Consider the following 19,313-nt stretch of genomic DNA (forward strand, 5'->3'; position numbering starts at 1 on the left):
AATCCCGCCAATCGCTGCGCGCTGCCCCGCGGGGGGCGGGCCGATTTTTCCCGCGCTTCCCGAGGTGACCGGTGATTGGGAAAGGAAGCTGTCAATCACCGCCGCACGGCGCTCCCGGAAGCGGAGGGGGCGGCGCAGTTGCCATAGTGACCGGGGAAGCGCTGACGTCACCCTTTGGCCCGACCCGGGCTGTGATTGGCTGCCTCGCTTGGCACGTGACCGGAAACGATGCCCTTGAATGTGTTGGTCACGCCCCTTATGCGGTCACGCCCCCTGTGGGCGGGGCCTCGCGTGACCTTTGGTCACGGGGTCATGGGGGGACATTTGGGGACACGGGGGGGACACTGGGACGTGGCGGGGACATTGGGGACACAGCAGAGCCCTGCGAGGTGCCAGCGCCGGGGGGGTGACATGGGCGAGGGGACAGGGACAGGGTCAGCGGGGGGTGACAGGGCCACCAGAAGGGTGACAATGCCACCAAGGGGGTGTGACAGTGTCACCAGGGGGGGTGACAGTGCCACCAGGACGCCCTGGGCCCCGCTGATAGCGCCCGCCGGGGGTGACACATCCCCTTGTCCCCACTGTCCCCAAGGGGAAACCGCCGGTGGCTTCCGTGTCCCCAGGGGGGGACAAGGGGGGTCCCTGTCACTGCCACCGTGTCCCCTGTGCCACCACCGTGTCCCCAGAGGTGTCCCCGTGTCCCCTGTGCCACCACCGTGTCCCCAACAGTGTCCCCATGTCCCCTCTCCTCCTGTCCCTGTGTCCCCGTGACCCCACCCCTGGCTCCTGGGTTTGTCCCCATGTCCTCATTCCTGTCCCCATGTCCCCTCTTGGTGTCCCCATTCCTGTGCCCTGTGCTGTCCCCTCCTGCCACCTCCCCCCTCCGTTCCTGTCCCCCCCCCCCCCCCGCTGTCCCCAGGGTGTCCCCGGGGCGGGCACGGCGGGGGTGGCACATCACTGTCCCCTGCTGTCCCTGTCCCTTGTCCCCCGCTGTCCCTTGTCCCCCGGCTGTCCCTGTCCCTTGTCCCCCGCTGTCCCCAGGTGTGTCCTGGCTCGGCAGAGGTGACAGGGTCGGGCTGGTGGCACCGCGGCTGTGACACGCAGGTGGCACTGGGGATGGCCCCGATGGGTGCGGGGGGACAATGGGGACAAGGAGGGGACAAGAGGTGACGAGGGGATGTCACCCCCGCCCCGGGCGGGTCCCATCGGTCGCTCCTTGTGCAGCTCCCGGGTGGGCAATGGGGGGGGGGGGGACACGGGGGACAGGGGGGACAGGGGGGACAGCGGGTCCTGGGTGTCCTTGGGGACAGGGAAGGGGCCCCGTGTGTCACCCCCAGGTGTTGGGGACACTCAGGGGCAGGGATGGGACCCCTGTGTCCCCCGAGAGCTTTGGGGCCTGGGGTGCCCCCTGTGCCACCCCCCTGTGGCACCCTGGGGACACGCCTGTCACTGCCACCGCTGTCACCCCACCATAAACCTGCCCCCGGGGCAGGGCCGAGCGTGTGTCACCCTCTGTCACCCCGGGGCGCCACATTCCTGCTGTCACCTGTGTCACCTGCTGGCCCTGTCCCCCTGCGGCTCACACGCGCGGCCTTCGCCTCCTCTGGGGTCCCCAAATCGGTGTCCCCCACCCTCCTGGCCCCATGCCGTCCCTGTCACCTTCAGGGCCGCTCCATCCCTGTCCTCGTCCCCTCAATCCCTGTCCCCACGGTGTCCCAGTCCCCATAGTGTCACCATCTCCATCCCTGTCCCCACGGTGTCCCCGCCGTCCCTCCCGTCCCCACACACGGGACACAGGTACAAAAATACCCTTTTATTGAGGGCACCGGGGGGTCCCGGGGGGTCCCGCGGGCGCTGGGGCGGGACCTGGGGGGGGCGGGGGGGTGACCCAGCCCTGGGTTGTCCCCCGATGTCCCCCAGTGTCCCCAGCTGTCCCCCCGCTCACCTCCGCGGGCTCCTCTCCCGGGGCCGGCGGCTCCTACAAAAGGCAAGGAGGGAATTAGTGCCGGGGGGGACACCCAGGGGACACCCAGGGGACGCTCTGGGGACACCCAGGGTGACAACAGAGGCGTGGCAAAGAGAGGGGGCGGAGCCAGGCTGTGACTGACAGCTGAGGCGACCAATCAGAAAGAAAGAAAGCAGCTCCCCCCTCCCTCCCCCCCCAACCATCACCACCTCTAAAATTCATCATCATCATAAAAAATAATTTAAAAAAAAAAAAAAAAAAACCCAAGAGACATTTATTGAGGGTGGGGAAGGGGGTACAGCACGCAGGGCGGGGGGAGCCCGGCCCCTGGCTGCGGGGGGACCCCGGCACGGCAACCTCGGGGGTCCCGGGGCTCCGCCCGGCCCCGCCCGGCCCCGCCCGGCTCCGGCTCCTGCGGGAGGGACACAGCGGGTCAGCCACGGGACAGGGCGGGAGCGGGCCACCAGCGCCTCCCGTGCTCAGGGCGCTGAGCCCGGCCCCCATCCCGGCCCGATCCCAAATCCCCGCTTCAATCCCTGCCCCCATCCCGGCCCCGATCCCAATCCCTGCTTTGATCCCCATCCTGACCCAAGCCCTGCTCTCATCCCGGCCCCATTCCCTGCCTCAGTCCAAGCCCCAATTCCCTGACCCCATCCTGGCTCTGATCTGGGCAGAATTCCCATCCCCGATTCCTGCTTCGAACCCAGTTCCTGCCCTAATCCCGGCCCTGATCCCAGCCCCAATTCCTGCTCCAGTCCCAGCCCTGATCCCAATCCCAGCCCCAACCCCTCTGGAATTCCCAGCCCCAATTCCTGCTCCAAACCCAATCCCAGCCCTGATCCCAGATCTGATCCCAGCCCCAATTCCTGCTCCAATCCCTTTTCCTCCCTCTCTTCCCACCCTTCACTTCCCCCCCAAAATTCCAGTTTCTCCTCCTAATTCTCTTCCCAATTTTTCCCTGGTTTCCCCCCATATTTCTCCCCCCTTCTCCCTGTTTTTCCCCCCTCACCTGGCCGTTAAAACCTCCTCCCTCCTCCGTAGCTGCCGCCGCCGCTGGAGCTGCCATAACCACCTGAGGAGCCGGGGGGGGGGATTTAGGGACACCCCAAAACTTGGGGACCCCCCCAGCACCCCCCAGTGACACAGGAGCCCCGCCAGGACACTTTGGGGTCTCCCCAGCACATTTTGAGACCCTCCAAGATTATTTTAAATCCCCCCGAAGTGACTTGGGGTCCCCCCAGGGGGTTTTTAGGGTCCCCCAGGTGGGTTTTGGGGACTCACCGCCGCCGTAGGGCCCCGAGCTGCGCCCCCCCCCCATACATTTAACACCTCCCAGATGATTTTGGGGTCCCCCAGGTGGTTTTTGGGGTCCCCAGGTGGGTTTTGGGGTCCCCCAGGATGCTTTGGGGTTGGTTTTGGGCACTCACCGCCGCCGTAGGGCCCCGAGCTGCGCCCCCCGAAGCTGCCGCCCTTCATGGGCCCGAAGCTCGAGGCCTGGTTGTTGTAGCTGCCAAAGTCGTTGTAGCTGCCCCCGCCCCCGAAATTGCTGCCTGGGGGGGGACACGGGGGTCAGGGGGACAAACAGTGGGGTCAGGGAGGGACAGCAGCCCCTGGGGGGTCCCACCTGTGTCCCCAGCCCCCGGCCGTCCCCGTGTCCCACCTGTGCCCGCGTCGGCCAGCCCGTTGCGCACGGCCAGGGCGGGGCCCCGTGCCGGCCGCCGGCCCCCGCTGCCCCCGCCGAAGCCGCCGCCGTTGTTGTAGCCGTCGTAGGAGCCGCCGCCGCCGCCGCCGTAGCCGCGGTTCCCCCCCGAGTAGCCGGGGCCGCCGCCGCCCCCGTAGCCTGCGGGGGGGACGGAAAACAGACCAAGGAGATCGGGGGGCACAGGAGCGCGGCGGGGCGCAGGGAAGGGCCGGGAGCCGGCTGGGGCCGGGGCCGGGCATGGCGCTGAGCGGCCGGGCCTGGCCCGTCCCCGGCGCTGTCCCGTCACTCACCACGGCCACCGAAGTTGCCCCCGCGGTTGAAGTTGTCACCGCCGCCGAAGCCGCCGCGGCCGCCGCCAAAGTTCCCGGAGCCGCTGCGGCCTAGGAGGGGACGGGGAGGAGGAGGAGGAGGAGGGAGGGGGGCACAGGCTTTAGGCACAGCGCGGGTGGCACGGGCGGCGCCGGCGCGGGGGACGCGGCCGGGCGGCCGGGGCCGGGCGCTCACCTCGCTGGCCGGCCGAGGCGCTGGCCATCTCCTGCTTGGACAGCGCCTTGCGCACCTCGCAGTTGTGCCCGTTCACCGTGTGGTACTTCTGGACTGTGGGGACACGCGGCTCAGCCTGGGGCGCCGCCGCCGCCTCCCCGGGCTGGCCCCGCCCTGTCCCCAGCGGGCTGCCACCGCCCCCAGGCAGCCTGTCGCTGTCCCAGTGCCAGGGGAGGAGCCTGTCACCTTCCCAGCTGGTGTGTCCCCACCCCACAGCATCCCCAGGCTGGCCCCGGGCTGGCCCAGGTGTCCCCAGGCTGTCCCCAGGCTGACCCTAGGCTGTACCCAGGTTGTCCCCAGGTGTCCCAGGCTGTCCCCAGCCCATCCCCAGGTGTCCCAGGCTGTCCCCAGGCTGTCCCCAGGCTGTCCCCAGGCGTCCCCAGGCTGTCCCCAGGAGTCCCCCGGCTGTCCTCAGGAGTCCCCAGGCTGTCCGCAGGTGTCCCAAGCTGTCCCCAGGCTGTTCCCAGGAGTCCCCAGGCTGTTCCCAGGTGTCCTCAGGTGTCCCCAGGCTGTCCGCAGGTGTCCTCAGGTGTCCCCAGGCTGTCCGCAGGTGTCCCAGGCGGTCCCCAGGTTGTCCCCAGGTGTTGCAGGCTGCCCCCAGGAGTCCCCAAGCTGTCCCCAGGTATCCCAGCCCATCCCCAGGTGTCCCAGGCTGTCCCCAGGTGCCCCCAGCGACTCACTGACGATTTTGTCGACAGAGTCGTGGTCGTCGAAGGTGACGAAGGCGAAGCCGCGCTTCTTGCCGCTGCCGCGGTCGGTCATGATCTCGATGACCTCGATCTTGCCGTACTGGCCGAAGTACTCGCGCAGGTGGTGCTCCTCCGTGTCCTCCTTGATGCCGCCCACGAAGATCTTCTTCACCGTCAGGTGCGCCCCGGGCCGCTGCGAGTCCTGCCGCAGGGGACGGGGACACGGTGGCACCGGGGCTGCCGCTGTCACCAGGGCCACCGCTGGACTGTGCCCAGTGTCACCGCCCCACTGTGCCCAGTGTCACCGCCTCACTGTGCCCAGTGCCACTGCCCCACTGTCCCTAGTGTCACCGCCCCACTGTGCCCAGTGTCACCGCCCCACTGTGCCCAGTGCCACCGCCCCACTGTGCCCAGTGTCATCGCCCCACTGTCCCTAGTGTCACCGCCCCACTGTGCCCAGTGTCACCACTGCACTGTGCCCAGTGCCACCGCCCCACTGTGCCCAGTGCCACCGCCCCACTGTCCCTAGTGTCACCGCCCCACTGTGCCCAGTGCCACCGCCCCACTGTGCCCAGTGCCACCACCCCACTGTCCCTAGTGGCACCGCCCCACTGTGCCCAGTGTCACCGCCCCACTGTGCCCAGTGTCACCGCCCCACTGTCCCTAGTGTCACTGCCCCACTGTCCCTAGTGCCACCGCCCCACTGTCCCTAGTGTCACCGCCCCACTGTGCCCAGTGTCACCGCCCCACTGTGCCCAGTGTCACCGCCGCACTGTGCCCAGTGTCACCGCCCCACTGTCCCTAGTGCCACCGCCCCACTGTCCCTAGTGTCACCGCCCCACTGTGCCCAGTGTCACCGCCCCACTGTGCCCAGTGTCACCGCCCCACTGTGCCCAGTGTCACCGCCCCACTGTCCCTAGTGTCACCGCCCCACTGTGCCCAGTGTCACCGCCCCACTGTGCCCAGTGTCACCGCCGCACTGTGCCCAGTGTCACCACTGCACTGTGCCCAGTGTCACCGCCCCACTGTGCCCTCACTACCTCTAGTGCCACCACATCACTGCCCCCAGTGTCCCCAGTGTCCCCAATGTCCCAGTGTCCCCTCACCTCTCTGGACACGGCCCGCTTGGGCTCCACCACCCTGCTGTGTCCCCCTAGTGTCCCCAATGTCCCCAGTGTCCCCTCACCTCTCTGGACACGGCCCGTTTGGGCTCCACCACCCTGCCGTCCACCTTGTGCGGCCGCGCGTTCATGGCGGCGTCCACCTCCTCCACCGAGGAGTAGGTGACGAACCCGAACCCCCGCGAGCGCTTCGTGTTGGGGTCCCGCATCACCTGGGGACAGGGGACAGCTCAGGGACACGGGGGACACGGCGGGGACACGGCAGGGAGGTGACAAAACCCCAACCCCTGCAAACACATCAGGGATGAGGGAACAGGTCAGGGACACAGGGGACAGGGAGGTGACACACACAGGGGACACAGGGGTGAGGGGTCACACACAGGGGACACGCACAGGTGAGGGTTTTGGGGATGCCAAGGAGGGATTTGGGGATCCCGGGGCAGGATTTGGGAATCCCAAGGATGGTTTGGGCAATCCCAGGGCAGGATTTGATGTCCCGGGGATGGTTTTGGGCAGCCCAAGAAGGATTTTGGGGCTCCCAGGGCAGTTTCTGTAACCCCAGGGCAGTTTTTGCCGGTCCCAGGGCAGTTTTTGGGGCTCCCAGGGAGGATTTTGGGGCTCCCAGGGCAGTTTTGGGGCTCAAAGGGAGGATTCTGGGGCTCCCTGGGCAGTTCTGGGACCCCCAGGGCAGTTTCTGTGACCCCAGGGCAGTTTTTGCCAGACCCAGGGCAGTTTTTGGGGCTCCCAGGGAGGATTTTGGGGCTCCCTGCCCAGTTACTGTGACCCCAAGGCAGCTTTTGCCAGTCCCAAGGAGGATTTTGGGGGCCCCAGGGCAGTTTTGGGGCCCCCAGGGCAGTTTTAGGGCCCCCAGGGAGGATTTTGGGGCCCCCAGGGAGGATTTTGGGGCCCCCAGGGCAGTTTTAGGGCCCCCAGGGAGGATTTTGGGGCCCCCAGGGAGGATTTTGGGGCCCCCAGGGCAGTTCTGGGGCCCCCATCTCACCACGCAGTCGGTGAGGGTGCCCCACTGCTCGAAGTGGCTGCGCAGACTCTCGTCCGTGGTCTCGAAGCTCAGGCCGCCGATGAAAAGCTTCCGCAGCTGCTCCGGCTCCTTCGGGGACTGCGGGGACAGGGACGGGGGACCCGGCCTCAGGGGACACCCCAAAACATCCCCACACCCCTCCTGGGGGGCTGACAACCCAAAATCACCCCCTGGGCACCCCAAAACTTCCTCACCCAGCTCCTGGGGGGGGGGGCTGACACCACAAAATCCCAACTGGGATCCCCCAGAGCTCCTGACATCCCGAAATTCCCCCCCAAGAAATCCCCCCAGAGCTCCAGGGAGATCCTGACACCCCAAAATCAACCCTGGGACCCCAAAATCAACCTTGGGACGCCCCCAGAGCTCCTGACATCCCAAATCTGACCCCCCAGGAAATCCCCCAGAGCCCCAGGGAGGGGCTGACACCCCAAAATCAACCCTGGGACCCCAAAATCAACCTTGGGACCCCCCCAGAGCTCCTGACATCCCAAAATTCCTCCCCAGGAAATCCCCCCCGAGTTTCAGGGAGGACCTGACATCCCAAAATTGCCCCCAGGACCCCCAGAATCCCTCCTGGGACCCCAAATTTCACTCTGGACTTCCCCTCACGGCTCCTGACATCCCAATTCCCCCCGGGACCCTCCCAGCTCCAGGGATGGCCTAAAACCCCAAATTTCACCCCAATTCCCCCCTGGGAACCCCCAGCCCCATGCTGAAGGGGTGCCCAGACCCCCCACCCCACACCTGAGACCCCCAAACCCCCAGACCCTCTTTTGGGGACCCCCAGACCCTGAAAGGACCCAGAGCCCCAGAGACCCCCCCTCACCCCAAACTCCTCCATCCCAAATTCCCTGAGCATCCCCAGTTCCCATCTGGGGGCGGTACCAGACCCCCAGCTGCCCCCAACCCAAATTTCCTTCACGCCTCAGACCCCAAATCTCTCCCCCAGCCCCAAATTTGGACCCCCCCCAACCCTAAATCTGGACTCGCCCAGCACCCTAAAACCCCCAGACCTCATTCTGGGGACCCCCCAACCCCTCCAGCCCCTGCTTTTAGCCCCCTAAACCCCACATTCACAGCCTCCCATCCCCAAATTTGGACCCCCCGACCCCAAATTCGAAGTCTTCAACCCCTCCAAGACTCCCCAACCTTTATTTCTCACCCTCCCAAGGCCCCCATATCCCAAATTGGGACCCCTCACCCCAAATTTGGATCCCCCGACCCCAAATTCGAACTCCCCAACCCCTCCAAATCCCCCCAACCTTTATTTCTCACCCTCCCAAGGCCCCCATATCCCAAACTGGGACCCCTCACCCCAAATTTGGATCCCCCGAATCCAAATTCGAACTCCCCAACCCCTCCAAGACCCCCAACCTTTATTTTTACCCCTCCCAACACCCCCATCCGCCAAATTTGGACACCCCAACCCAAAATCTGGACCCCCCAACCCCAAATTCGAACTCCCCCAGCATCCTAGAACCCCCAACTCCCCTTTTTCACCCTCCCAAGCCCCCCGCGCCCCAAATTTGGACGCCCCCCATCCCAAATTTCGAAGCCCCCAGACCCCAGAACTCCCCCTCCCAGTTTATTATTCGGAAGACCCCCCCCCATCCCTCCTCCCCCCCCCATGCCGGGTGACACAAAGGGACGCGCACGTGGCCGCGGGAGCGCGCGCGGGGCTTTGGGGTGGGGGGGGGGTGAGGGGGGTCGCGCATGCGCTGAGGGGGGAGGGGAGGGTGGGGGAGGGGATGGGGGTCTCAGTGTGGCCCCCCCCTCCCCCCAGCGCCCCCTCACGGCGCCTGCGCGGCCCAGGGCACTGAGGGGACTGGGGGGGGGGGCCCGCGCAGGCGCGCTGAGGCCTCGCGGCCCGCCGGGCGGCGGCGGGGGCGGCGCGGGAAAAAAAAAAAACCGGGGCGGAGGATGGAACGGAATTAGAAAAAAAAAAAAAAACAAAAAAAAATATTTCAAATTAAAAAAACAAAACCCCAAAACGCGTCGGGCATCGCTGAGGGGAGGAGAGAGCGCTGACCTCGGCCTTGGCCATGGCGGCGGCGCGGGGCGGGGCGGTGGCGGCAGAGCGATGCTCCCTCGCCGAGGGCCGACACGGAAAGGGGCCGAGCGACGCGAGCGCCGCCGCCTCACCCGCCGCCCCCGCCGCCCTCACGGCCCCCGCGCCGCCTCCCATTGGCCGCCGCCGCCCGTCGCCGCCGCCCCATTGGCCCGCCCGCCGCGCTCCGCCCGCGCCTACGCCGCCGATTGGTCGGTTTCACGCAGATCCCGCCCCCGCGCCGCGGTGATTGGGTGGACTCGGTCTCGGCACGCCCCGCGCGGCTTTTCCCGCTCCGAGCAGGCGACACCCCGGCGCGGCGCTGATTGGTTGGCGCGGCGGAGGGCCCGCCCCTCCCTCTGCGCTGATTGGTCGGAGCCGCGGGGGGACGGCCCCTATTGGCGGGCGCGACCGTCGCTCAGCGCGGGCGGCCGGCGGGCCCAGCGCAGCTCGGCGAGCGCGGCGCGGCGGGCGCAGAGCGGGGCGGCGGCGACTCCCGGCGGCGGCGAGCAGGGGCCGCCCGCCCGCCGGCCCCAAGGTGCGGCCGGAGCAGCGCATGCGCCCATCGCGGCGGGCTGCGGGGACGGGGGGAAAGGCGGGCGGACGCATGCGCGGAGCGCGGCCGGCGGCGCCTGCGCGCTGCGGGGCGGTTTTGGCGGGCGGAGCGCGGAGCGGCGGCGGCTCGGAGGGGGCGGCCAAACCGCGGCGGACGGGCCCGCGCCGGAGCCGCTCTCCGCGCAGGTAGCGCCGGCGGCGGGCGGCGGATGAATGGGCGGCAGCGCGGGGGCGGGCCCGGTTCCGTGACTGGCGGGCGCGGCGGCCAATGGCGGCGAGCGGGGGGCGGGGCCGCACGGGGATTGACGGGGCCGCGATATAACGGTAGCGAGCGGGAGGCAGGTCGGCGCGGTAATTGACAGACTCGCGGGCCAATAGCGGTGTGGCAGGGGCGGGGCAGCATTCGGAGTGATGGTTTGACCGCCCAATGGCGGCGCGGCGGGGCTGCGGCGAGCGGCGGGGCGCTCAGCCAATCAGCGCGCGGGCGCGCGGCGGCTCTGACGAATAGCGGGCCGGGGCGCGCTGCTGGCCCCGCCCCCAGGCCCGGGTACCGGCCGCGCTTTGAAGCCAAATCTGCGGCTTTTCACCCCAAAACTGCGGGTCGTGGCCCCGAACCGCCGCGTCCCGCCCCAGCCCGCCGCGTTCTGCCTCGCGACCGCCGCCTTCCCCTCACAACTGCGGCCTGGAGCCCTCGGAAGGGCGCGCTCGGCCGCCGAGCGCCGCGTTCCCTTTGTTCCCTCAGGATTCCCGGGCGCGGGATGCGGGCCGGGCGCCCCGGGGGCTCCATGGCGGCGCTTCCCTTCCCTTCCCTTCCCTTCCCTTCCCTTCTCTTCCTCTCCCCTCAGGAATCCAGCCGAAACCTCCCCCTTCCCGCGCCGGGAAATCCCGCCGGGAATCCGGCAGGAAATTCCAGCCGGGAGCGAGGAATTCCCGGGCTCCCTCACGGCGTTTTCAGGGCTGGATTTAAAGGAGGGAAATGTGCGAAAATCGAGGCTTAAAGGGGAAAAAAAACAAAACAAAAGTCGAATTGGGGTTTTCTTAAAATCTCTTTCTTTTTGAATCGCCCCGTTTTTAAGGGATTTAGGCCAAATTCCGTTTCCCTGGTCCCAAATCCCGCCTCATTTTTAGGGGATTTATCCTAAATTTCACTTCGCTCAGCCGAAATTCTCGACGGATTTTTAAAGGTTTTTGGGGGTTTTTAGCCCGAATTGTGTTTCTTTGTGCCCAAATCCCCGCTGGTTTTCAGGGATCAGCCCCTGCCCTGCTTCCCCCTTTGGGATCTCCCCCTGGGGGTCCTGAGGTGCCCCCAGATCCCTCCCTGGGGACCCCAAAATGACCCCAAATCCCCCTTGGGGACCCCAAAATGACCCCAAATCCCCCTTGGGGACCCCAAAATGACCCCAAATCCCCCTTGGGGACCCCAAATCCCTCCCTGGGGACCCCAAAATGACCCCAAATCCCCCTTGGGGACCCCACAATGACCCCAGATCCCCCTTTGGGGACCCCAAATTGACCCCAAATCCCCCTTGGGGACCCCAAATCCCTCCCTGGGAACCCTAAAAATGACCCCAAATCCTTCCCTGGGGTCCCCAAATGACCCCAGATCCCTCCCTGGGGACCCCACAATGACCCCAAATCCTTCCCTAGGGACACCAAAATGACCCCAAATCCCTCCCTGGGGACCCCAAAATTACCCCAAATCCCCCTTGGGGACCCCAGAATGACCCCAAATCTGTCCCTGGGGGTCTCAGGATAACCCCAGATCCCTCCCTGAGGGTCCCCAGGTGTCCCCAGGTCACCCTTGGAGAGCCAAGGGAGCTCCAGGAGCCTCAAATCTCCCTTTGGGGGTCCTGAGATGACCCCAAGCCCCCCCCCGAGCTGTCCCCTGTCCCCCCTCAGGTGACAATGGCTTTGTCCCCAGAGCGGTGGCCGTGCTATGGGCAGGAGGAGACCCCCGTGTGACATTCCTGTCCCTCGGTGACACTCGTGTCCCTGTCCCCAGAGCGGTGGCTGCGCTATGGGCAGGAGGAGACCCCCGTGTGACATTCCTGTCCCCGTGTGACATTCCTTTCCCTCGGTGACACTCCTGTCCCTCGGTGACACTCGTGTCCCTGTCCCCAGAGCGGTGGCTGCGCTATGGGCAGGAGGAGCCGGCGGGCAGCCGACAGCTCGTCCTCGGGGGAGGAGGAGGAGTATGTGGTGGAGAAGGTTCTGGATCGGCGCGTGGTGAGGGGCCAGGCCGAGTACCTGCTCAAGTGGAAGGGCTTCTCCGAGTGAGTGACACTGGGGACAGCGACACGGCACCCAGGGACAGGGGACACCGCTCCTGGGAGGTGCCACTGGGGACCCCGCTGTGTGCCAGGGGACGCGGGGACTCCATGGGGGGTGTCCCCACGGTGTCCCAGTGGTGTCCTACACAGGGAACGCAACACGTGGGTGGGGAGATGTCCCCTGGGTGTCCCCTGGGTGTCCCTGTGCCCTGACCGTGTCCCCCAGGGAACACAACACGTGGGAGCCCGAGAAGAACCTGGACTGCCCCGAGCTGATCTCGCAGTTCCTGCGCAAGGACCGCAGGATGAGGGACATGAGGGACATGAGGGACAGCGACGGGACGCGGCCGCGCGAGCGCCCCGAGGGCGCCAAGCGCAAGGGACTGCCCGGCAGTGAGGACGGACGGGCCAAGAAAAAGAGAGAGGTGACACTGGGGACACGGGGAGGGGGGCAGGAATCCGGGGATGGGGACGGGGACACGTGGGGAAAGGGACATGGGATGGGGATGGGGACAGGGACACGGGGAGGGAGGTGGGAATCCAGGGCTGGGGACAGGAATGGACACCAAAGATGGGGACAGGGACTGGGGACAGTGGCACCCGGGATCCTCTCCATGGGGACAGGAGCCTGGAATCCTGGAATGGCCACCAGGGAAGGGGACAGTGCCCCAGTGCCACCAGCCTGGGGACAGTGCCCCAGTGCAGAGCTGAGCCCCCTCCCTGTCCTGTCCTGTCCCCTTTGTCCCAAACAATCCCTTTGTCCCAAACAATCCCTTTCCCCAAACAATCCCTTTCCCCAAATAATCCCTTTCCCCAAACAATCTCTTTTCCCAAACAATCTCTTTTCCCAAACAATCCCTTTTCCCAAACAATCCTTTTTTCCCAAACAATCCCTTTTCCCCAAACAATCCCTTTTCCCCAAACAATCCCTTTCCCCAAACAATCCCTTTCCCCAAACAATCCCTTTTCCCCAAACAATCTCTTTTCCCAAACAATCCCTTTTCCCCAAACAATCCCTTTCCCCAAACAATCCCTTTTCCCAACAATCCCTTTGTCCCAAACAATCCCTTTTCCCCAAACAATCTCTTTTCCCAAACAATCCCTTTTCCCAACAATCCCTTTGTCCCAAACAAACCCTTTTCCTAAACAATCCCTTTTTCCCAAACAATCCCTTTCCCCAAACAATCCCTTTTCCCCAAACAATCCCTTTTCCCCAAACAATCCCTTTCCCCAAACAATCCCTTTCCCCAAACAATCCCTTTCCCCAAACAATCTCTTTTCCCAAACAATCCCTTTTCCCAACAATCCCTTTGTCCCAAACAAACCCTTTGTCCCAAACAAACCCTTTTTCCCAAACAATCCCTTTTCCCAACAATCCCTTTTTCCCCCAAACCCGCAGAGCAACGACATCGCCCGCGGCTTCGAGCGGGGCCTGGAGCCCGAGAAGATCATCGGGGCCACCGACTCCTGCGGGGACCTCATGTTCCTCATGAAGTGGTGAGGCCACCACGGTGTCCCCAGAGCCCCCTCGGGCCCCCGGGCTGGCCCTGCGACCCCGCCAGTCCCCCCGGTTTGTGTCCCCCTGACCCCGGTCCCTGTCCCCGCAGGAAGGACACCGACGAGGCCGACCTGGTGCTGGCCAAGGAGGCCAACCTCAAGTGTCCCCAGATTGTCATCGCCTTCTACGAGGAGCGGCTGACGTGGCACGCGTACCCCGAGGACAGCGACAGCAAGGAGCGGGACCCCGCCCGCAGCTAAAGCCCCCCGATGTACATAGACCCCCCCCGGGACCCCCCCCCCGGCCCTCTGTCCCCTCCCCGTGTCCCCAGGGCCACCCCGGGGACAGCGTGGGGGCTGTCCCTCCCCTTTGGGCGTGGCCCCGGCCTGTCCCCGCCCCCCGGTGAATTTTGGGGGGGGGTCGGCCCCGGGTTTTGGTGTTTTTTAAAGTGGGTGTTTTTAGCCGGGGCCCCCCCGGGGTGTCCCCGTGTCCCCTCTGTCCCCCCCCCCGCCCCGTGATGTCCCCAAACCCCCCCCGGATTTGCTTCCAATAAAGGGTCACTTTTCAGGAGATGCTGCTGGTGGGGGGGCGTTGGGGACCCCCGGTGTCCCCCCAGTGTCCGTCCAGTGTCCCCAGGTTAGCCCAGTGTCCCCAGCACAGTGTCCCCAGGACAGTGTCCCACAGTGTCCCACAGGGTCCCCAGGTTGGCTCAGTGTCCCCAGCACAGTGGCCTCCAGTGTCCCCAGTACAGTGTCCCCAGTACAGTGTCCCCAGTACAGTGTCCCCCAGTGTCCCCCCAGTGTCCCCAGCTCGGCCCAGTGTCCCACAGTGTCCCCAGGTTGGCTCAGTGTCCCCCAGTGTCCCCAGGTTGGCTCAGTGTCCCCCAGTGTCCCTAGCACAGTGTCCCCCAGTGTCCCCAGCACAGTGTCCCCGCAGTGTCCCCGTTTCAGGGGTCCCTGTAACGGGGGGGGGTCCCTTCGGCGGCGCCACCTGGCGGTGACAGCGCAGAGCCGCACGGGGACAAAGGGGGACAAGGGGACACGGCGGGTGGCGGGGGGGACACGGGGGTGCAGCGGGGGCTGCTCGGGGACACCTCAGTGGCACCTCAGCGACACGGGGAGGGGACCTGGGGACAGCCTGGTGACACGGGAGGGATTGTTGGGGACACCTGGGTGACAATGGAGGGAGGGTTGGGGACTGCCCCGTGCGGCTCTTTGGGGTCTGGGGACAGCGGGGGACACTCCCGGTGTCACGGAGGGTTCGGGGACACTCGGATGACACCGAACGGGGGTTGGGGACACTGCCGGTGGCCACCCCGGCCCGCCAGGGGGCGCCCTCGCGCCGCCGCAGCCCCGCGCGCGGCCCCGCCCACGCGGCGGGAACGGGCGTGGCCTGAGCAGACCCCGCCCCCTCCGGTGCGCGCCGTTCCGCCGCCGTTCCCGCTCCCGGTGGGTGCCCCGCCCCCGTTCGGGACCCCGGGGGGGTCGGGGGGCTCCGGGGGTGGGGGAGGGCTCCGGGGGGGGTTGGGGGGGATGTTTTCCCTCCGCAAAGCACGACGGGAAACTCCGCGCGCAGACAAAGGACCGGGCCACGCCCCCGCTCCGCGCGCGGGGCACGCCGGGAAGGGGCTGAGGGCGGGGGGCGGGACTTAGCGGAGCAGGGGGCGGGGCCTGGCCGGGCGGCTGAAGCGGCGCGCGCTCAGGTGGGCTCGCGGCGGCGGCCGTGACGTCACCGGGGGGCGTGTGACGTCACGGATGACCGGGGTGAGGGGGTCCCGGGGGGTCCCGGGGGGTTTGGGGGGCGCAGGGGCGGCGGAAGGGGACACGGGGGGGGGGGGGAGGTTGGGGTCACCGTGTCACCGGCAGCCCGCCCTGACCCCCCCGGGGGTCGCCTGTCCCCTCTGTCACCCCCCTGTGTCCCCCCTGTCCCCTCCCCGCGTCCCCTGTGTCGGTGTCACCGCGCTGTCCCCGCAGGCGATGGGGGATGGAGCGCGAGGAGGAGGAGGAGGAGGAGGAGGAGGAAGGAGCCCGGGGCAGTGAGGAAGGAGCCCGGGGCGGCGAAGAGGACGGAGCCGGGGCTGAGGATGACGCTGCTGAGGATGACGATGATGACGGCGGTGACGAAGGCGTGGCGGCGCGGTTCCTGGCCCTGCAGCGCGCGCTGTCCGAGCGGCTCCGGGCGCTGCCGCCGCCCGGGCCCCCCGTGGCCGTGGTGTACGCCCCCCTGGAGTACGCCTGGGAGCCCCACTGCCGCTTCGTGCGCCGCTACCTGCGCTCCCCCAAGGCCGTGCTCTTCCTGGGCATGAACCCCGGGCCCTTCGGCATGGCCCAGACCGGGGTGGGCACCGCGACACCGGGACACGGGGGGGACACCGGGACGGGGCACCGCGACACCGGGACGGGGCACCGGGGGGGACACCGGGACACCGGGGCTCTTCCTGGGCATGAACCCCGGGCCCTTCGGCATGGCCCAGACCGGGGTGGGCACCGCGACACCGGGACACGGGGGGGACACCGGGACGGGGCACCGCGACACCGGGACAGGGCACCGCGACACCGGGACACCGGGGACACCGGGACAGGGCACCGGGACACCGGGACACCGGGGCTCTTCCTGGGCATGAACCCCGGGCCCTTCGGCATGGCCCAGACCGGGGTGGGCACCGCGACACCGGGACACGGGGGGGACACCGGGACGGGGCACCGCGACACCGGGACAGGGCACCGGGACACCGGGGGGGACACCGGGACAGGGCTGGGGACACCGGGACAGGGCACCGGGAACACCGGGGGGACACCGGGACAGGGGCTGGGGGCTCTCGGGGCATCCCACTGGGTCCCGAAGGAGAGGAACTGAGGTTTGGGGGGTCCCCAGAGGGTCCCGCCCCATCCCCTGGGCTCCCAGGGGCGGGTGGGGGTCGGCACTGTGTCCCCCCCCCCCCCCGACGCCCCCCCTCCCCACCCGCAGGTGCCGTTCGGCGAGGCGCGGCACGTCCGCGAGTGGCTGCGGGTGGGGGGCTCGGTGCTGAAGCCCCCCCAGGAACACCCCAAGCGGCCCGTGCTGGGGCTGCGCTGCCCGCGGGCCGAGGTCAGCGGCGGCCGCTTCTGGGGCCTGGTGCGGAGCCTGTGCCCGGAGCCGCGCGATTTCTTCCGCCACTGCTTCGTGCACAACCTGTGCCCGCTGCTCTTCCTGGCGCCGTCGGGCAGGAACGTGCCGCCGCCCGAGCTGCGCGGCCCCGAGCGGGAGCGCCTGCTGCGCGCCTGCGGGGACGCGCTGGTGGCCGCCGTGCTGACGCTGCGCGTGTCGCTGCTGGTGGCCCTGGGCCGGGTGGCCGAGGCGCGGGCGCGGCGGGCGCTGCGGGGAGCGGGGCTGGCCGTGCCCGTGCGCTCCATCCCGCACCCGTCGCCCCGAAACCCCGGCGCCAACCGCGGCTGGGAGAGGGAGGCCAGGGCCAGGCTGGAGGAGATGGGGGTGCTGCGGCTGCTGGGGGTGCGCGGGGACGGCGCCGGGGGCGGCGGGGGGGCCCTGCCCCGGCTGGGGACTGGGGGGAGGGAGACTGGGGGGGCCCTGCCCCAGTTTGGGACTGGGGGAAAGGAGACTGGGGGGGCCCTGCCCCAGTTTGGGACTGGGGGAAAGGAGACTGGGGGGGCCCTGCCCCAGTTTGACCAGTTGGGGACTGGGGAAAAGGAGATTGGGAGGTCCCTGCCCCAGCTGGGGACTGGGGGAAAGGAGACTGGGGGGTCCCTGCCCCAGTTTGACCAGTTGGGGACTGGGGGAATGGAGGCTGGGGGGGCCCTGCCCCAGTTGGGGACTGGGGAAAAGGAGACTGGGGGGGCCCTGCCCCAGTTGGGGACTGGGGAAAAGGAGACTGGGGAGTCTCTGCCCCAGTTGGGGACTGGGAGAATGGAGATTCGGGGATCCCTGCCCCAGTTGGGGACTGGGGGGAGGGAGACTGGGGGGGCCCAGCCCCAGTTTAGGACTGGGGGAAAGGAGACTGGGGGGTCCCTGCCCCAGTTTGGGACTGGGGGGAAGGAGACTGGGGTGTCCCAGCCCCATCTGAGGACTGGGGGAATGGAGATTGGGAGGTCCCTGCCCCAGTTTGACCAGTTGGGGACTGGGGGGAAGGGGTTTAGGGGGTCCCTGCCCCAGTTTCCCCACTCAGGAACTGGGGACAAGGACTTCGGGGGGTCCCTGCCTCATTTGGGGACTGGGGGAATGGAGGGTGGGGGGCCCCAGCCCCAGTTGGGGATTGGGGTTGGGGGGTCCCTGTCCCAGTTTCCCCGCTCAGAGCAGGATTTAGGGCAGCACTGCAGGGCAGATCCTGGGTTACGGGCACCCAGGCCTCAAATTCCCCAGTTGGGAACGGGGGGGAGGGAGACTGGGGGGTCCCTGCCCCAGTTTGACCAGTTTGGGACTGGGGGAATGGCGATTCGGGGGTCCCTGCCCCTGTTTGGGACTGGGGGAAGGGAGGTTGGGGAGTCCCTGCCCCAGTTTGACCAGTTTGGGACTGGGGGAATGGAGACTGGGGGGTCCCTGCCCCAGTTTGACCAGTTTGGGACTGGGGAAAACGGGGCTGGGGGCTCCGTGCCTCAGTTTCCCCGCCCGGGAGGGGGTTCAGGGCTCCCTTAGGGGCGGGGTTCGGCTCAGGGGTGGCTTTGGGGTCCTGCCTCAGTTTCCCCGCTCGGGGATGGTGCTGTGGGAACCTTTGGGGTGAAGTTGGCGTTTTGGGTTTCGGGTTTCGGGTTTAGGGTTTTGGGGTTGGGGTTGGGGGTCCTGCCTCAGTTTCCCCGCTCGGGGATGGTGCTGTGGGAACCTTTGGGGTGAAGTTGGCGTTTTGGGTTTCGGGTTTAGGGTTTCGGGTTTTGGGTTTAGGGGTTGGGGTTGGGGGTCCTGCCTCAGTTTCCCCGCTTGGGGATGGTGCTATGGGAACCTTTGGGGCGAGGTTGGGGTCGGGGTCGGGCTTGGGGGTCCTGCCTCAGTTTCCCCTCAGGACCCGGCCCGGGGGGCGGTTCCTGGGTCGCGGCTTCGCTGTGGAATTTTCTGTGGAATTTTCTGTGGAATTTTCTGTGGAATTCTGGAATAAAAAAAAAAAAAAAAAAAAAAAAAAAGGCGAAAATTGGGAAAAACCTCGAGGAAAGAGACATGGGCCTTGGAAACAACCGGCCAACCTCCCTGGGCCGTACTGGGAGCCGCTGGGTGGTACTGGGCGGTACTGGGATGCTGTGGGTGGTACCGGACCAGGCCGTACTGGGCTGTTCTGGGCCGTACTGGGATGCCCTGGGCCGGACCGTACCAGGCTGTACTGGGCTGAACTGGGCCGTACTGTGCCATACTGGGCTGCACCGGGATGTCCTGAGCTGTATTGGGCTGAACTGGGCCGTCCCGGGCTGTACTGGGCTGAACTGGGCCGTCCCGGGCTGAACTGGGCTGTCCCGGGCCGTCCCGGACTGTACTGGGCTGAACTGGGCTGTCCCGGGCCGTCCCGGGCTGAACTGGGTTGTACTGGGCTGTACTGGGCCGTTCCGGGCTGTTCCCGCGGTGCGGGCTGCAGCCGCTAGAGGGAGACAGAGAGCCACGGCACGGGCACCGGCACCGGCACCGGGACCGGGACCCGGAGTGACACCGGGACCGGCACCGGGACCGACAGCGGGACTGGGACTGGGACTGACACCGGCACTGGGACCGGGACCCGGAGTGACACCGGCACCGGCACCGGGACTGACACCGGCACTGGGACCGGGACCCGGAGTGACACCGGCACCGGCACCGGGACTGGGACTGAGACTGACACCGGCACCGGCACCGGGAGTGACACCGGTACCGGGACTGACACCGGCCCTGGGACCGGCACCGGGACCCGGAGTGACACCGGGACCGACAGCG

At 67.4% G+C, this 19,313-nt stretch overlaps 3 protein-coding genes across 9 annotated transcripts; 2 read left to right on the forward strand and 1 right to left on the reverse strand.

Moving 5' to 3' along the window:
- Nucleotides 1-2,206: 2,206 nt before the first annotated feature.
- Nucleotides 2,207-9,168, reverse strand: HNRNPA1 (heterogeneous nuclear ribonucleoprotein A1). 2 transcript variants are annotated; one of them, XM_066209280.1, is made up of 10 exons: nucleotides 9,090-9,168; nucleotides 7,022-7,138; nucleotides 6,087-6,233; nucleotides 4,892-5,102; nucleotides 4,173-4,265; nucleotides 3,959-4,048; nucleotides 3,627-3,806; nucleotides 3,394-3,516; nucleotides 2,976-3,038; nucleotides 2,207-2,378 (listed from the first exon to the last, which is right to left on the reverse strand). In XM_066209280.1, the coding sequence occupies exons 1-9, from the start codon at nucleotides 9,102-9,104 to the stop codon at nucleotides 2,983-2,985; spliced, it is 1,032 nt and encodes a 343-aa protein (XP_066065377.1). In that variant the 5' UTR covers nucleotides 9,105-9,168; the 3' UTR covers nucleotides 2,207-2,378; nucleotides 2,976-2,982. The 2 variants fall into 2 exon arrangements, with proteins under 2 accessions (XP_066065377.1, XP_066065376.1); XM_066209279.1 differs by having other exon boundaries at nucleotides 3,959-4,096.
- Nucleotides 9,169-9,530: 362 nt separating this feature from the next.
- CBX5 (chromobox 5) lies at nucleotides 9,531-14,000 on the forward strand. 4 transcript variants are annotated; one of them, XM_066209287.1, is made up of 6 exons: nucleotides 9,715-9,844; nucleotides 10,865-10,874; nucleotides 11,786-11,935; nucleotides 12,159-12,357; nucleotides 13,332-13,429; nucleotides 13,540-14,000. In XM_066209287.1, the coding sequence occupies exons 1-6, from the start codon at nucleotides 9,715-9,717 to the stop codon at nucleotides 13,688-13,690; spliced, it is 738 nt and encodes a 245-aa protein (XP_066065384.1). In that variant the 3' UTR covers nucleotides 13,691-14,000. The 4 variants fall into 4 exon arrangements, with proteins under 4 accessions (XP_066065382.1, XP_066065384.1, XP_066065383.1 ...); XM_066209285.1 differs by lacking the exons at nucleotides 9,715-9,844; nucleotides 10,865-10,874 and adding an exon at nucleotides 9,531-9,645 and having other exon boundaries at nucleotides 11,784-11,935; XM_066209286.1 differs by lacking the exon at nucleotides 10,865-10,874 and having other exon boundaries at nucleotides 9,757-9,848; nucleotides 11,784-11,935.
- An 854-nt stretch (nucleotides 14,001-14,854) lies between these two features.
- On the forward strand, nucleotides 14,855-19,078 carry SMUG1 (single-strand-selective monofunctional uracil-DNA glycosylase 1). Of its 3 annotated transcripts, none has more exons than XM_066209282.1 (3): nucleotides 14,855-14,878; nucleotides 15,404-16,085; nucleotides 16,398-19,078. In XM_066209282.1, the coding sequence occupies exons 2-3, from the start codon at nucleotides 15,414-15,416 to the stop codon at nucleotides 18,057-18,059; spliced, it is 2,334 nt and encodes a 777-aa protein (XP_066065379.1). In that variant the 5' UTR covers nucleotides 14,855-14,878; nucleotides 15,404-15,413; the 3' UTR covers nucleotides 18,060-19,078. The 3 variants fall into 3 exon arrangements, with proteins under 3 accessions (XP_066065379.1, XP_066065378.1, XP_066065380.1); XM_066209281.1 differs by lacking the exon at nucleotides 14,855-14,878 and adding an exon at nucleotides 15,096-15,132; XM_066209283.1 differs by lacking the exon at nucleotides 14,855-14,878 and adding an exon at nucleotides 15,096-15,132 and having other exon boundaries at nucleotides 15,404-15,767; nucleotides 16,398-19,076.
- The last annotated feature ends 235 nt before the right edge of the window (nucleotides 19,079-19,313 follow it).

Source organism: Chamaea fasciata, unplaced genomic scaffold (assembly GCF_029207755.1).
Source record: "Chamaea fasciata isolate MVZ Bird 193981 ecotype frontalis unplaced genomic scaffold, bChaFas1.0.hap1 SCAF_823, whole genome shotgun sequence".
NCBI lineage: Eukaryota > Metazoa > Chordata > Aves > Passeriformes > Sylviidae > Chamaea > Chamaea fasciata.

What these genes read in the sequence shown, in the direction of transcription:
- HNRNPA1 (XM_066209279.1), bottom strand. An exon ending in CTCTGTCGACAAAATCGTCA is followed by an intron (nt 4,266 to 4,891) that starts GTGAGTCGCTGG and finishes GTGTCCCCACAG; the next exon opens with TCCAGAAGTACCACACGGTG. An exon ending in CTCGGGGCCCTACGGCGGCG is followed by an intron (nt 3,039 to 3,393) that starts GTGAGTGCCCAA and finishes CCGGCTCCTCAG; the next exon opens with GTGGTTATGGCAGCTCCAGC.
- CBX5 (XM_066209287.1), top strand. Translation starts at nt 9,715, where the DNA reads ATGCGCGGAGCGCGGCCGGCGGCGCCTGCGCGCTGCGGGGCGGTTTTG. An exon ending in GGGCCAAGAAAAAGAGAGAG is followed by an intron (nt 12,358 to 13,331) that starts GTGACACTGGGG and finishes CCAAACCCGCAG; the next exon opens with AGCAACGACATCGCCCGCGG. An exon ending in CTCATGTTCCTCATGAAGTG is followed by an intron (nt 13,430 to 13,539) that starts GTGAGGCCACCA and finishes CTGTCCCCGCAG; the next exon opens with GAAGGACACCGACGAGGCCG.
- SMUG1 (XM_066209282.1), top strand. Translation starts at nt 15,414, where the DNA reads ATGGAGCGCGAGGAGGAGGAGGAGGAGGAGGAGGAGGAAGGAGCCCGG. An exon ending in TCGGCATGGCCCAGACCGGG is followed by an intron (nt 16,086 to 16,397) that starts GTGGGCACCGCG and finishes CCCCACCCGCAG; the next exon opens with GTGCCGTTCGGCGAGGCGCG.